This window comes from Crotalus tigris, unplaced genomic scaffold, assembly GCF_016545835.1.
Source record: "Crotalus tigris isolate CLP2741 ecotype Arizona unplaced genomic scaffold, ASM1654583v1 scf7180000017774.6281472, whole genome shotgun sequence".
Lineage (NCBI taxonomy): Eukaryota > Metazoa > Chordata > Lepidosauria > Squamata > Viperidae > Crotalus > Crotalus tigris.
Genome location: NW_024096625.1, coordinates 2056872 through 2073816, shown reverse-complemented (window position 1 = coordinate 2073816; position 16945 = coordinate 2056872). Strand labels below are relative to the sequence as shown.

Here is a 16945-nt window from a genome sequence, read left to right as displayed (position 1 = left end):
CAAATGTTCTTCATTTGATGTTTCTTGTAGGCCTGTTTGGTCTCTCCAGTAGTCAATAAGCCTTCCTGATATACTAATTTCAGTGCATCTTCATCATTGTTCTTCAGATATTCTTCCAAAGCCATTTTTTCTTCTTCAACCATCTGATGTACTTGTAGCATTCCACGCCCACCTATTTGCCTTGGTAGATAAAGTCTGTCAATGTCACTGCGTGGATGAAGGGCATGATTCATTGTCATTATTTTTCTGGTCCATTGCTTTTAGTTCTGCTTGAGTCCAGTCCACTATTCCATCTGTGTACCTAATGACTGGAATTGCCCAAGTGTTGATTGCCTTTATGGTATTTCCTCCATTGAGTTTGGACTTTAAGATCTTCTTCACTCTCTTGATGTATTCACCTCTAATCTTTTTCTTGACTTCAGTGTGCTTGATGTTGTCAGCTTGAAGGATACCCAAGTATTTGTAGTATCTTCCTCATCCAGACTCTTAATGTTATTTTCGTGGGGCATCTTGATTCCTTCAGTTTTCACTATTTTTCCTTGTTTGATAGTAAGTGTGGCACATTTGTCCAAGCCAAACTCCATTACAATATCTTGGCTATATATACGGACAGTGTTGAGCAGCGATTCTATTTCAGATGATGTTTTTCCACACAGCTTCAGATCATCCATGTAAAGGAGATGGGATAGTCTGGCAGATGTTTTTGATGTTTGATAGCCATGTCCTGAGTTATTCAGTATTATTGACAGAGGAAACAGTGCAATAACAAATAGTAATGGTGATAATGAATCTCCTTGAAATATTCCTCTCTTGATATTAATCTCTCCCAGTCTCTCACCATTGATCTGCAACTGTGTCTTCCATTGTGCCATCGATCTTTGCATAAATTTTCTGAATAATTATTATTATTATTATTATTATTATTATTATTATTATTATTATTTTAAAGAATTGCTTCCCAATTCCAACACACTAACAGAATTTAATTCAACTGTTCCAAATGAATTTACTAATATGATAAGCTTATAGTTTGTCTTTTCCTGATGACCATTATTTCTATTGAGAGAAGTGTAGATGTATTTTTTCAGGTTTAGTGCTAACGGTTAATCCATAAAATCAGTAAAACCAATAAAAATACAAAAATACAGTCAGGTAAGCAAAGTGGGAAAGGAATTCAGAAGGAATTATAATTTCTGCAAATTTAATTTTTATTTTCATCAGGCTAGCTTTATATCTGTCCCCAAACATTCCACTTATATAAAGTATCACAGTATTAGCTAGGGCTAGCCAGCTAAAATGTGAGTCATTTTAGTTTAGAAACAAAGTTTAGCTATGTTTATCTACAGACCAACAATAAACAATTAAGCTCTAATAGGTTTTAAACCAGAGCACTAAAAGGATTATTTCTTTCCATATTGCCTTATCAGCAGTGGTGGGATTCAAATAAGTGAACAACTGGTTGTCTTTGTGGATGCCACTTCCGAAAGTCCATTCTGAGCCTGGACAACAAAAAATTAGCTACCGGTTCTGATGAACTGGTGTGAACTGGCTGAATCCCACCACTGCTTATCTGTCTACTGAAATTGACATAGGAAAGTCCTGTCATTCTATTTCTACACCATCCTATTTCCATGAGAACTGTGTAAATCTGGCTAGAGGTTGAACAGACTTTTCTCATCTATTTTTAATTTGTACTGTTTTAAAACATATTGTTCAGTTTATTATATCCAAACATTAACAACCTTGGGCATTTTTTTAGAAAAACAGATTGGTGAAATCATAAGGAATAGATTCTCTGTTGTACTCATAATAATATTATGCATTAGATAAGCAACAGTGCTGTGATGTGAGTTGTGTAAGAACGTATTTTCCTACAGTTGCACCAACAATAATATTGTATATTTCAGGCAACATAAGGAAGGCAAAAAGAGACACTAAACTAAAATGTAGATAGACTTTTAATGATAGTTCAAAGCCATTTCAGATTCAGTTTTATAATTCCCCCACCCATTACCTCAAAAAGCTGTACTTTTGTTTTCCAAACATTTTACACCAAGGATATGGTGTGAGGGCTGTATGTATCTCTGTGTTTGAAAAGCTATGACAAGAAATAGTTAGTTTTGTCCCCGTAAAAAATAATCTTAAAACCCATACTCATTCTTTTTCCAGATGGTGACAAAGCAGATGTCTCTGCTAATATATATCCTGACATAAATATTATTGCTGGCGCACTAAAACTGTATTTCAGAGATTTACCAATTCCTGTTATCACTTATGATACTTACTCTAAGTTCATAGAGGCAGCAAGTAAGTATTAAGACAGATTTCCTTTATTAATCACTTATTACATTCCATAATATCATAGTTCTAAAATTCTTAAAATATAAAATTCCAAATTAGATTTTTATTTAATGTTCACATTTATCCCTAATGAAATTTACCATGCCCCACAGAAATCTCCAATGCTGATGAAAGACTAGAAGCTGTTCATGAAGTGTTAATGTTACTTCCTGCTGCACATTATGAGACTCTTAGATACCTGATGATTCATCTCAAAAAGTAAGCTATATTGCTTTGTTTTATGGTGTGTATGTGTGTGTGTGTGTATACAGGTACACACATAAACACAATTGAGCCAAACATTTCTGTTGATAAGTGAATCACTCTAGTTGATAAGTTAGTAACCCAATTGTTAAATGAACTTGGCTTCCCCATTCACTTTGCTTGTGAGGTCGCAGAAATTGATCATGTGATCTTGGGACACAGCAGCAGTCATAAACATGAACCCATTATCAAACTTCTGAGTTTTGATCACATAATCATGGGGATGCTACATCAGTTGTAACTGTGAAAAACAGTAATAAGTCACATTTTTTAGTGCCATTGTAACTTGGAACAGTCACTAAACAAACTGTTGTAAGTCCGGGACTGGGTGTGTGTAGAGTTAAAAAGGGGAATCAGCCTAGACTCTCTATATAGCCACAAATGTATAGAATTCAATATCCTGTTGAATTCTATTGCCTTTTGTGTAATGTCAGAATAATGCTAACCGTTCATTGAGTAAATTCCTGTGCATAGGCATGAGTAGTAATAACTCAGTTTAATTGGAACTTCATGTGTAATCCTGGTTGCTGCTGTATCTGACAATTTGTTTGTTATGCTCCTTGATGGAATAATTAAAATAACTAAAAAGAATAATAAATAAAAATAGGAAGCTTGGACTGGTATGCTTATATGATGTCACTGGATGTATTAGACTTTAAGAGATGGAAAACCAAGAGCACGGAGAATCTTGTAATGTTTGTGTTGTCTTATTACCTGAAGTAAATAAATACAAAGAATTGTGAAAGAGCAAAATAATTTGTAGAGTTTGAGTTGTAGAAGCATATGTGTAGTCATGAACACTAAAAATAGTATTTTAAAAAGCAATTCTAAGTAATGTATATGTGTGTGTGTGTGTGTGTGTGTACATATTGTCTTCCCATTGTAGGATTACCATGAATGAAAAGGAAAATTTTATGAATGCTGAAAATCTGGGAATAGTGTTTGGACCTACTTTAATGAGGCCCCCAGAAGACAGCACTCTTGCTACACTCAACGACATGCGGTACCAGAAGCTAATTGTGCAGATACTAATAGAAAACGAAGATGTTCTGTTTTAGACAAGCAAAGCTATAAATTTATAATAATCTACAGTGAAAATTAAACTCAAATAAATCCTCATGAAAAGAATCATGAGCAATGTTTCATTTTATGTGTCTTGTAAATGTACACTAAAATATTTAGTAAAAGCTATGTTTCAACAAGTCAGAAGAACAAAAGTTTTTTAAAAAATCTTCCCTTTTCATCTTTTACCTTGTTTCCCATTTGTCCCTGTGTAGAAAGGTTACAGACTTCTTCTGTTAACTTATAAAATAAAAGAAACTTTGTATATTTGTTTAGACCATTGAAGCAAAAAAAATCTTATTCTGGCTCAATTTCTACTACAATTAACTCTCTCGGCCCAGCAACTTGTAAAAGTTCATATGCGTAGCAAATGTATTTTGCTAGATATTTTAGTTCTCTCTTTTTTTAGAAGCTTTGAACATAATTATACACAAATAGACCATGTCTACATACATACATACATTCCTATGTAGAAATATATGTAGAAACAGGGACCAATTAATGCAGCAAGATCCATGTTCACATAATATTACTTTCAAGATATGAATTAATATCTTTAGTCATTGCAATACTACAGAAGATAATGGCAAGATTGCAACAAATGGTCATCATAACCAAAATAAATACCCAAAAAGTTTTAGTTTGTCCAAGAACTATCATCAGGATGTTCATTAGTGTTACTTCTATATGGATATACATTTTTTTCATGTAAGACATAAAATTATATATGTCTGAGTGAAATAAAACATGTATTTATAAATATATTTTATACTTACGTTAGCTTTTGGGATGTCTTTTTATTAAGCAAAAATATAATTCAGTGCGGTGCATTGATTATTTTCTGTATATTTTTCTTAAGCATTATTGCTATATTGTACTATATTGAAACTATTTACCACTGTTGCAGTATTATCCTGACATATTTCTTCAACTGCAAATGGTTTTTAAAAGATTTTACTTCACATCCATCTGAACATTTATTGTAGAGCTGTGGCAAATGGAATAATTTTTGTTTTAATTTTACCTCCATAAAAAAGTATATTGTAAAAAAAATTAAATATTGTTGGTAGTTCCATCAACTATGATACTTAACATTTGTTTCTTGAAATGCAGTATAGTTTTGTTTAAAATAAGTAATGCCAGATTCTTGCATATTTCTGAACTTAGTAAAAAATTCACACTTCAATTTTTGTTACTTTTAAATGCCAAATGAGTTCAGTCTACTTATAAAAGTAGACCTATTTTAATTAAGCCTTTCCTCTTCATTGTATTTTGGCCAATGTGTTAATAATGGAGAATGAATGAAAGAGAAGTGATACATTATCAAATTTCATGGAAGTTTTATTCTGTCTTTCTAGACACTGACCTGTCAATATAATAAATGCAATTCATTCTAATATTATACATATTTCTCATCATAAGATTTTTATACACATATTTAAAACACAGGTAGATAGTATAGTGTAAATCAGAATTTTCTCTAGGAAAAACTGTTAAATTGTACTCTTTATTTGTATGGATTGCAAGTTTTGAAAACCAATTATACTGTTTTCTGAATTATTTCAGGGAGCATAGGTTTCTAAACAAATAAGTGGGTAATTTTGATAATGAAAGAAGATTAAAGATCAAACGGGGCAGGGAAACAATGTATATTAATTATCCTTTATCTAAATCAACAAGGGCTAGATAGATAGATCCAGGCTGCAGGCCAAATGACAGTGGGGTATAATTTTGCTGGATAATAGTCCTAGAAACTCTCTTAAGTTGCACAAATTTAAATGTTGTCGGCTATATATTAAATATTGCTATAAAATGGTATGGAAATGGTTTTATTTTGTGATGTGAAATATGCTTTGTAATTTATGATATCATGGTGTAAATGGAAAAAAAATAAATTTGTTAAGTTCATTTGTCATTTTCACTGAAAAACAAAAAATATATTTTCTCCGTGTCTTTTTGAGATTTCATAGCTTATGTGCAAGAGTTAATCAGTGTGACACTCATTCATGCCTCTATCATCTTATACTTGGATATTACTACAATGTATTGTGTTTGGGATGGCTTTTGAAGATTACTCAAAAGCTGAAAATACCACAAAATGCAACAACCATTGGCACAGGAAAGCTGCTGCATATCAGTAGCATTGATGCTGAAAGTAGGATACAATTTAAGGACTGCTTTCAACCAATAAAGCTCTTATGGCTCAGTTCGTATTATGGGAACATCTCTTCCTCCAGGTTGGAACTGCCCTTCCTATATGTGCAACGTAACAAGGTATGGTGAAGTTCTGGTTGTAAATTCAGACTTCTTCGTTGGCTGTTTCAGCCATATGGAACATTTGATTCCCTAGATGAGGTGGGCCTCTTTTTTTCCTCCCAGAAGATAGTTGGAGTGGCATGGTGACCTAGTGGTAAAGATGCTCACCTCCCACTCAGAAGGTTGAGAGTTCAGTTCTAGGTAGCAACGAATGTTTCTCCCTTAGGACACAAAGAGAAAATATTTCCTGTAATCTCCATTTAGGCATCAGGAAGGACATCCAGCCAGTAAATTAAGACACTTCTATTCCAGTGTGTTTGTGATACAGCCAATACATCCCAATATACAATACTGGCTATGATCGATGACTGGTTTTTAATTTTGTGATTTTACTGATGAGGGTTTAGTTTTATTGACAATTCTGGAGGTTACGTGATTGTGGCTGCTCTGATCTATCACTGGGCATCATACACAGTTTTAGTAAATAAATATAAGTAAATAACTCAAATTACTGAGACCTTTGTCAAATATTCTAACAGAATGATGCAATCATCTCCAATATTTCACCAGTTTCAAGTTTTTCCTCACAGGTCGTCCTCAACTTACAACAGTTCATTTGGTGACTGTTCCAAGTTGCAGTGGCACTGAAAAATTTATGATCGTTTTTCAACTTTCAACTTACAACTGTTGCAGCATCCCCATGGTCACATGATTAAAATTCAGATGCCTGGCAACTGACTCATATTTATGATGGTTGCAGTATCCCAGGTCATGTCATCACTTTTTGTGACTTTCTGACAAGCAAAGTCAATGGGGAAGCCATATTCATTTAACAACCATGTTACTAAGGAACTGCAGTGATTCGCTTAACAACTGTGGCAAGAAGGCATAAAACGGAAAAAAATTCATTTAACTATCTCATTTAGCAATGGAAATTTGGACTCAATTGTGATTCTAAGTTGAGAACTATTTGTACTCTTAAAATTCCTAATATGATGAAAGAAAAAATATCAAACTATATCTTTCTGTAGGTATTAACCAGTTAGCTGAAATCAAATATTTAGTAGCCCATCATGTTTTCCCAATGCATTTCTGAATAATATTCAGTATGAAAAATATTATAAGAAATGTATTTTCTTACTCTTTTCCTTATATATGTCTCCAGGGCTCAAAGATTTACTAATGTGCCAAAGACAAAACACAATGTATATGTGTGATAGACGTTTCATATTATGTTGTTATAAGTAAAATAATTTTGTTTTTTGTGATTTATATACATTATTTATAATCTATATTGTAATAATATATTATGCACATTCTGTAAAGTCCAAACTAAATGCTCCAGGACTAAATATTTACCATATTTTTGTCTATGAAAAACTCACACCAGGATCCTTTAAACATATTTATTTGGGAATACCATTCTTTCCATATTTGTAAAATTTAAAGTTTTCAAAGTATTGCAGTCACTCATTGAAAAATTGTTAAAATGTACAATTTATATACATTATAAATATATATATACAAATAATAACTTACAATGGGTGACACTGCTTTCATAATTTTGACAAAAGCAGCAAACTCTTGGGGCACTGCTACAAATAGATTTCCACACTGACAATCCAGGTGTGAACTGAAAAGTTTTAATTTGTGCAAATCCCAATAAATGTGCATCCTCCTCTTCTGCTAACAAGATATCATATCAAAAGTATTACAGTGTGAAAATGCTCAATAATGATCAACAACCTCAAATGTGTCTTGAACTCAATACTTCTTTTTCATCTGAGTTCTATATTAACACATCTTGAACCCAACTATATAATTGAAATTAAAAGTGTAATTATTCAAAAATTACAAAATATAAGAGTTATAAATAAACCTAGGTTTCCTAAAATAAAGCAAGAAAACAAAAGTAGCTATGGAAGCATACATTCTGTGCTACTCTAATATTTTCTACCATTTCTTGCTATATTGGAAATGTCATTCCTACAGTACAGTCCTTGACGTACGACCACAATCGTGCTAAAAATTTCTGTTGCTAAGCAAGCCAGTTCATTTTTGCCCCAGTTATTGAGTGAATCATTGCAGTTGTTAAGTTAGTAACATGGTTGTTAAGTGAATCTGGCTTCCCCATTGACTTTGCTTGTCAGAAGGTCACAAGAGGTCATCACATGACCCTGGGATACTGCAACAGTCATAAATATGAACCAGTTGCTAAGTATCTTTATTTTGATCAGCTTAGAGATGACCAATGGTTGTAAATGTGAAAAACAGTCATAAGTCACTTTTTTCAGTGCCATTGTAACTTTGAATGGTCACTAAATGAATGATTGTAAGTCGAGAACTACTTCTATTAGAGTAGGCTAATTTTACTGACAATTTCAATTTGCTGTGGAGACTGATGCAGTTATTATTTATTGTTTACAATTCCTTTGTTTAAAGGAATTAATTATATTGAACCAATAAAATGGAGCTTGGACAAAATTATTTTTCACTTGTCCTATTGTTTAAAAGGATCAGTTTACTGAATCAATAAAATGAAACTTGGATAAAATCCTTTTTCACTTGCAGTCAGAGAGTAACAGCAAATAACTTAATATCAATTTTAGCAGTCCACATCAGCTTTTCTTAACCTGATGTTCTTCAGATTTGTTCTACTTTAAGTCTTATCCAAGGAAACATTGCATGATGCCCTTCCATAATGACATTGTGGGAGTGATGACACCATGGAAGTGATCTGCACATATTTCAGAGCATCATTTGTATGAGTATAATGGAACCAACTTCAAAAGCTGCTTCAAGAGAGTTGTCGGCAGCTGCTGCAGTCCTTGATGTAACACATTTTTATTCCAAAAATGGCCACATAGAAAGCAAGATTAAAAAAAAAAAGTAAAATGAAGAAAATAACTCATCTATGGAAATTCTTAATCATCCAGGTCACAGTTGTCCCAAAAGTGGTTTTTTTTTCTTCAAAAAGGCAACTGGATTTTTTTGGTTTTTATTCTGAAAATTTTTCGCTTCTCATCCGAGAAGCTTCTTCAGTTCTGAAGAAGGAGGATGATATTTGGGAAGTATTGCATGTGACAAATTCATTGACATGACCAAACTCCATTGAAATCAATTTAAAGCATACGTAAACACAAGCATAGGCAGAGGGAAGAAAAGAAGATGCAGTAATTATAATTTATCTTTTCTTTTATTCTAGAATGTTAACATTGGCATTTAAGTAGGATTAAATATGTTCTTACAAATGACATTTAATCATGAGAGCAGGCTGCCCCCAAAACTGCCAGCACCTGTGCTTTTTTTCCATTCTTTTCAAGGCCTCTCCTCAGCATCAGCATAGCAAAATAACTATAAAAGCTTGCTGGGAAAAAGCCGAGGGAGTATTGGAATAGCAGTAACTGTGAAAAGTGCAGAAGAGAGAAACTAGAAGTAAGTAATGTGCTTTGTGTGTGTGTTATCTAGGGACCTGTCTTATTGTTGGCTGTTTTGTGTCTTAAGCCTACCGAATTTGTTATAGTTTAAAAGAACGTAGCTCATATTCTTTTTATTTTAAAAAAATTAAAAAATTAAATACTTTTTATAAATACATTTAGAGTTGTGTAAGAAGAGACAGATATTTAATATTAAGACAATCCTGAAATGATGGTAGTCTTTTAAAAGAGCATACAAGAATTTGGGGGAAGCTTGTAGATTATGGAACTGGGCAAGGGATGAGTTCAAATGTTTTATTTTCATAAGCCACACTTATCAGTCTGAACTGGAAACATGCCAGTGGATAAACACAAAATAAAATGATTTATTAGTACCTTAACTATCAATTCTGCATGCACAGAAAATTTAAATCTTTGAGGCTTTTATTCACAGCTCAGACACTTACATTCTATGATTGTCTTTTTTACTCCAGGTTAAAATGCCCCCAACTGTACTTCTGAGATCAAACATTTGTTTCCGTGTGCTATCATCCTGTATCCAGGAAGCATCAAGCTAGATGTGTGATGCTGACTGGGATATGCTGGGCGTTGAAGTTCACATATCTTCAAACTGTTGGGAAATACTGGTCTAGAAGATCATCTCAGTGGGACATTGATTATCCCAAGAAACTTCACTCGTTCCCAAAGTCTGCCATTCCAGAGATACAAACATAATACATTAAAGTACCAATGTTAACATGTTAAGAAACGAACAAAATCCTAGAAGGGCTGCCTATTCCCTCTCTTCAAGTCTCTGCTTCAACGTATGTTTAATGTTCAACTATAATCTCCCTTCCAGAATGCAGAATAAAACTTTATTTCCACCCTTGCCCCAAATAGATATGAATAACATTTAAGCAAATATTAAAATAAGCTAAAGAAATATCATCCCTATAATGAGTCCCAGTCCCTCTTCGTCTCTTCAATTTTTGATGCTTTCTTAAGTAATTATTCTCAGAGGCCTTCAGGTGTATTTTATTACCAATATTGGTTATACCTGGGTTTTAATATGTCCCACTAAGACTTTTCTTCAATTTACAAGGGAGGGGAAAAGAAAAGAGAACCTATTTGTCAATTGCTGCAGCCAACATCCAATTAGATCGACAAAGATAAATTTTTGTCCTGTTCTCTTTTACAGCTACCTTTGCCAGTTATTTGAAATATTAGAGCTTGCTGAGTTTTTACTTACTGCCGACCAACGCTTGTCAAATTACTTTTCTATAGGAACCAATCACATTTTTGAAGAAGAAAAGGGCGGGTTCCATTCGAGAGCTCACCTACACCTGCCTCCTAATTGTTTTCCCAAGAAATACCCAGCACAGTTTCCATCGCTGAAGAAAGTGAGTTGGGCGGGTTAGATTGTGCGACGTTGCATTTAAAAATAATGGACAAAAGTGTTTTCGTGACGATGCGTTCTTTTTTTTTTTTCCAGCTGCCTTTAGTCAACTCTAGAGGCTATTCGGGGTAAGTTAGCCTCTTCTACGGCGCGACCCTACAACGGTTCACCTGGGAAAGTTGATCGCTCCCATTTGGAGCGGGCGGGCGCTTCAAGACAGCTGACTCTGAAACAGCCTGTTGCTGAGGTAGCGAGGTTCTCAGGAAAGGAAGGTAACTACAATCCTTCCGCGGGACGCGGAGATGATGGTCTGAGGGTTTATTCCCATTCTCTTGGCGACTGGCAAGAGCGAGCACGTGAGTTCCAAGGGGAACAGGTGAGAGCGCAGCTTTGCCTTCCCTTCTTGCCCGAAGGCAGCTCCCACAGGTTTTGCCCTGGAGAAGACCCCTGCTTCCATCTCACGCTCTCGCTTCCCGGAAAAGAGGGAAGGGGCGCCCACCTATTTCGCGGCATTGAGTGTGTGCCGGTTCTAACACCCTCTCCCCCTGCCTTCCACGAGCGCCTTGCACTAAAGTCGCTGGAAGTGGACGGTTGTATTGGTGCTCGGTGAAAGGAAGCGTCTCTTTGCGGCTCGGTTGCGCTGCATGAGCTGGAACAGAGGTGGCTTTTAGCTCCGCGCTCTTGAATAGTCCTGCCAGTAGAAGAGGATTTCCGTCTGGTGTTTTCAAAAATCCTTGAGGATTTGCGCCTCTCTGGTGGGTTCTTTAATCCAATACGCGTTTCTTCGTAAAACAATCCCTTGAACTCGGAGAAAACCTTCTTAAATATCTTTAGATTTGCTTCTGAACAAAAATGCACAGAGCTGCACTTCAAATCTCATGGGAGTTAAAGCAATCCCCATGAAATATGTATATCTTTTTAATTGTTTTGAAACGTGCCTGCCCTCTTTGACTTTTACCATTCCTCAATAGCCTTCTGCGCATACAACAACTGCATAACAGGCAGGAACATCACAGAACTCTTTTCTTCCTTGACTGTCCTGAAGGACCCAGCCAAAAAGTATAGGGAACAGTGGTGAGTATGGTCTGACTTGAGACAGTAGCACTGAGTGAACACTACAGGATTTATTTTAAAGTTGGTAAGTTTAAATCTAGAGTTTAGTAAAATACCTTTTACTAAAACGTGCAGTCTTTTGCTATACCCTCTGTAGTATCTGCCTTAAGGGCTAATTCTGGTACAGAATGCAACAAGGGCCCTTTAGCTATGACTAGCAACAAGCATAACTTATTAATGGAAACAGGTTGTTTTTGCCTCAACATCTCACTGCCAGAAGATTTAAGACTCTTTCGCCACTGCTTAGATATATACAATGATTCTCATTTGAGACTTATTTTATCACTTTACATATTGCTGCAAGCAAGTTACCTCATTCTGCATCTCATTATGTTGTATCCTACTTGATAATCCTAAAGTCTATAAAATTTTGGCTCTGCTACCATCAATTTATTTGTTGATTAACATGACTTTTTTTTTAAATGAAGTAGAATGCAATTGTGGTTATCTGCACATAAAAAAGCAATTCATCCCTTCCTTTGGAAAAAAAATGGCTTTGGATGTTGTGTGAATCCACTAACAATGACAAAGTATAACTGTTCACAGGGAAAGTTTGTTTATGATTGGAAGACTTTGCAAATGTATCCATTTGTGTTCTTTTTAAAAACTAAGTTCTTTTTTCTCATTCAAACCTAAGTAACACTTCTAATGCATTCTTACAACGTATTTATGAGCCTAGTATAAAATTTAGTTTCTCCTATAGGACTATTTCATTTTTTTTTAACATCCAATTTTTGTACATGTCTGTTAGCAAATAGTATGAAAGAAGTAAGGCAGTACAATCCTTTTCCTGTTTAAATTGGAAGAATATTATTAGACTTCAAAGCTTATTGTTGGCACTGTTCGTCATGGGCAGCATGCAAGACAAAATTGCCAGACTTGAAAACTTACCCTTTTAGCAACATTTTGTCAATCTGTACAAACTGACAGCAATGAACTTTACTGTAAGTCTGCCACTTACAGCTGAGCTTATCGGGAGGCACTGTGCATTGTAAACCCCCTGTACTGGAAATACCCTGTTCTTAAATCTTCCAACTAAAGAAGCTTTGGATGAATAGTGCTAAGCAACTAAATTCTTGGTTGCTTAGCCCAATCTTGGAAAGGTTTAACTATGGCTAATGATTTCATGATTATAAAAGGAAGCTATGTCATATGGAAAGGTTTTAACTTTCCAAAGCACCTTGGCTGAATTAAAGTTTACATAGTTTCTCTGCTCTTGTGTTTAGGCATGGACACAGCCCTTCTTGAACAAAACTGATACTGAAAAGTCTGCACCACTTGAGAAAAGCAAAGTCCTTGAAAGTAAGATGCTAATAAGCTGCTTCATATGTCCCAATTCTGTAGACAGGATAGCCATATCTCCCTTCCTTTACACCCCCAGTTCCAGACATTTTATAATAGCCTCCCATAAATAGTCTGTCATTATTTGCATGCTCTTTGGCCAATCATTTTCTGGGTTAAAAATTTAGTGCTGCAACTATTATTTTTCATGAGCATCATTTGAATGCCTTGCAAAAGTAAATATCAGCCATACTGAAGATATATCTGTTATTAGTTAGTTGGACCCAGTGATACTGAACATTTGAAAATTGAAAAATCAGGATTGCATTGCTAATGAGCACAGGAGTCCACATTAGCTCTTCAAGTCCTGCTGCATGATTGGAAGGTAGGAATATGTCCCAATAGGGGCAACACGTAATGTGGCTTTTCTGGAGTAAAATAACAAACCTATTGGCAAATATAGCTGGATACAAAGGTACCAAATCATGATTCCCCCCAGTCAGAATTGGAGACCTTATAGGGCTCTCTGGGCAGCAGCGTTCAAAAGCAACTTAATCTGAAAACCACCGTCCTCCGTTCCTTGCACCGAAGGCCACATGGCTCCAGCCCTGACAGTTCGCTAAAACGTTTCCTCTTTTCTCCCCTAGGAAGTTCGGACTGTCCCCTGCCCCCCCCCCCCGAACGGGAAAGGAAAGACTTGGGCACTTTCTGCCTTCAGAAGATGGCAGAGAGCAGCGGTGCCGCCACAGCCCCTTCGGGCGGGCCTGGGGCCAAAGGCTCCCCGGGCACCTGGTGGAAATTTCTGTCCAGTAGAAAAAAGGGCAAAGAAATCCCGCCGCTGGATTCCTCTGAGCTCCTCTTCGCCCCTCCCAACTCTTCAGACTCTTGGGAGAACCAATCGCCTATTGGCAACCGTCGCAATCTCAAGATTTCCCACTCAGGTCGCTTCAAGGAAAAGAGGAAACCACGCGCAAGCCTCCTCGCCGAAAGTCCGCAAAAGCTGTTTGAAGGTGGGGGTGGAGGCGGCTCTGCCTCCGGTAGCCCCGCGCCTGCGCATCCCAGCGAAGAGACTCGGGGCAAGTGACCGGTTCTCTCTTACCCCGCCTTGCTTGACTGCCATTTGCCCGGTTTGGACGGGAAGGGAGGGCTGGAAGAGCAGGAGGAGGGCCTGTCTTTACCGAGAACTGCTGCTTATTTCGTTCATCGCCCTCCCTCCAGCAGAAATTGGTTTTGCTCCGTGGACAAGAAGCTTTGGCGCGGCTGAGTCATTGATTCTCAAATTAGTTTGGAAAATATCCCCTCTTGCTGGTGGAATGGAGCCTTCTGCATTTTAGCTGAAGACGTGCCTTTAATCTCAGGGGCAACAAAATGATGTAAGTTTAAGACGAGAGCTGCGAATGACGCATAAAGGCACCAGTTCCAGTTATTTTTGGTTACATTCCCATGAAATTAATACGTCCAAGGACAATATTCCCTATGAAATTGTCACTGTGAATTATTTTCTCTCTTTTGCAGGAAGCATTCTAGTTTCAGTCGCATCTATGTATGAACCAATAGGTGAAATATTATTTCATTTTTTAAAGACCCTGTACCTCTTAATTTAATATTTCAACATTAAAATTGTTAATTTGGTGCCAAATGTAGGCATACTCTCTTGATTTCTGTTTGGTTCTCTGCTTAGGTTTTTTTCACTTTATGTCAGGCTTACTGCAATCATTTTGTGAATTGGAAGCCCCCCCCCCATTTCATATTTGATTTGAGGATACAGAATCATATACTATCAGTCTGCTTCTAAATCTAGGAATCCAATTTAAATGCATCTCTGACAATAATGACTCTTTGACCATTGCTTGAACACATTGAGGAAAGAGAAACCCACTATTCTAGAAAACTGCAAATTTTTGTTAGCGAATCCCAGACAGAATTATATTCAAAATGAGAAATACTGGCATAGTATAAAGTTAAAGTTCATCAATGAGTTTTACCCATCCTGGGTAAAAATTCATATTGCACAAATCACTTCTGGTTGCAATTGCAGTGCATGTAGAGTGCAATAGATAAGTTAACATTATGATTTTTATTTGACAATATATAAACCACAAATGATTAAAGGCAATCTTGGTGAAGTTGACTACAACATTTCTAAAACAGTCTGAAGGCATATGATTTACTATGAGGGGAATCTCATATTACATGCACCACTTTTGAAACATTTTGCAACAAAAGCTAAAGACCTAGTATGGTTTCAGATGAAGTTTTTATCATTCAGATAGTCCTCTACTTATGATCATAACTGAGCCCAAAATTTCTGTTAAGTGAGACATTTAAGTGAGTTTTGCCCCATTTTACAACCTTTCTTGCCTCAGTTGTTACTGTAAGTGAATCAATCCAGTTGATAAATTAGTAACCTGATTATTAAGTGAATCTAGCTTCCCCATTGACTTTGCTTGTCAGAAGGTCACAAAATGGGATCATATGACTTTGGGACACTGAAACAGTCATAAATATGAACCAGTTGCCAAGATTTGAATTATGATCACATGATCATAGGGATGCTGCAAAGAAAATAACTGTGAAAAATGGCGATATTACTTTTTTCAGTGCCATTGTACCTTTGAACGGTCATTAAATGAACTATTGTAAGATGAGGATTATCTGTACAGATAGTCCTTGAGTTACAACAGTTCATTTAGTAACTGTTCGAAGTTACAATTGCACTGAAAAAAAGTGGGTTATCTTTTTCACACTCATGACCATTGCAGAATCCCCATGGTTATATGATCAAATTTCAGACACTTGGCAACTGACTCATATTTATGACGGTTGCAGTGTCCCTGGATCATCTGATCACCTTTTTGGAACTTCTGTCAAGCAAATGGAGAAACTAAATTCATTTTACAACTGTGTTAATAATTTAACAACTGCAGTGATTCACTTAACAGCTGTAGCAAGAAAGGTCAGAAAATGGAGCAAAATTTAGGCTCTATTGTGGTCATAAGTTGACCGTGTGCATGTTGGAAAGATCATAAACATGAAACTGGTCATAAGTCACATTTTTCAGTGCCACTATAACTTCAAACTAAATGAACTGTTGTAACCCGAGGACTACCTATATACTATGCTAAACCACAACATAATTTCTTCGGTTTGGATTTAGTAGAATAAGTGCACACAGTTACAGTATTTTATAAACCATGATTTATGGCTTAGTTTGATGGTTAAAAGATTAAGGCTTAGTATAATATGCACCTATTGCTTCCATGTGTAGATTTTACCATTTACCTAATATTGGGAGGAGGTAGTTGCCTAGTTTTTCTTATTCTAAAAAAGATCCTCAATATTCTTAGATAAAACCAGCATTTGTATATATTTAAAATCTAAACTTCTGTTCTAATGAGACCCTGCAATCTTAGTCATTCTAGAATAGCTTTTGCAATTAATAACTGTTTAAAAAAAATTATAAAATTCTTCCATTGCAGCAAAAAAAAGAGAAAGTTTCTCCAAAGCATCTTTTTGCTTTATTTTGCAGACTCTTTTTATTGGCCAGTAGAGTTTTAATAGCCTACCTTTTAAAAGTCAAGGAAGAAATGCTCAGTCTTATCTTATTTCAAGGCCAAATTTTCTGGTAGCCCTTGCAGATTCTTAAGAATTATGTTCCTGTTGGTAGAAATAATGGTAATTGAATCTGGAAGGGAGTAGAGAGGAAGGGAGTAGATTATATTTGGGAAGCAGTGTACTGACTGCATTTGTGGCTCCCAGGTTTATTCACTTCAAGAAAGCAAAAAAAGTGAAAGCATAATTTTATTTTGTTTGTGAT

At 35.8% G+C, this 16945-nt stretch overlaps 2 protein-coding genes across 9 annotated transcripts in view; both read left to right on the top strand.

Moving 5' to 3' along the window:
* CHN2 (chimerin 2) overlaps positions 1-5546 on the top strand; it is a 151314-nt gene extending 145768 nt beyond the window's left edge. For all 7 annotated transcript variants that reach the window (XM_039341982.1, XM_039341976.1, XM_039341980.1 and 4 more), the window contains 3 exons: positions 2170-2307; positions 2454-2559; positions 3491-5546. In XM_039341982.1, coding sequence (XP_039197916.1) covers positions 2170-2307; positions 2454-2559; positions 3491-3662 — 416 coding nt within the window. In that variant the 3' untranslated portion in view covers positions 3663-5546. The remainder of the gene's footprint in view (positions 1-2169; positions 2308-2453; positions 2560-3490) is intronic.
* A 2635-nt stretch (positions 5547-8181) lies between these two features.
* PRR15 (proline rich 15) lies at positions 8182-14767 on the top strand. Of its 2 annotated transcripts, XR_005556489.1 has the most exons (4): positions 8182-10738; positions 10831-11808; positions 13074-13149; positions 13776-13823. XR_005556489.1 is itself a non-coding variant. In XM_039341975.1 (3 exons), exon 3 carries the CDS (start codon positions 13850-13852, stop codon positions 14210-14212), a length of 363 nt encoding a protein of 120 aa, XP_039197909.1. In that variant the 5' UTR covers positions 10869-11110; positions 13074-13149; positions 13776-13849; the 3' UTR covers positions 14213-14767. The 2 variants fall into 2 exon arrangements, 1 of the variants encoding a protein (XP_039197909.1); XM_039341975.1 differs by lacking the exon at positions 8182-10738 and having other exon boundaries at positions 10869-11110; positions 13776-14767.
* Positions 14768-16945: the final 2178 nt, after the last annotated feature.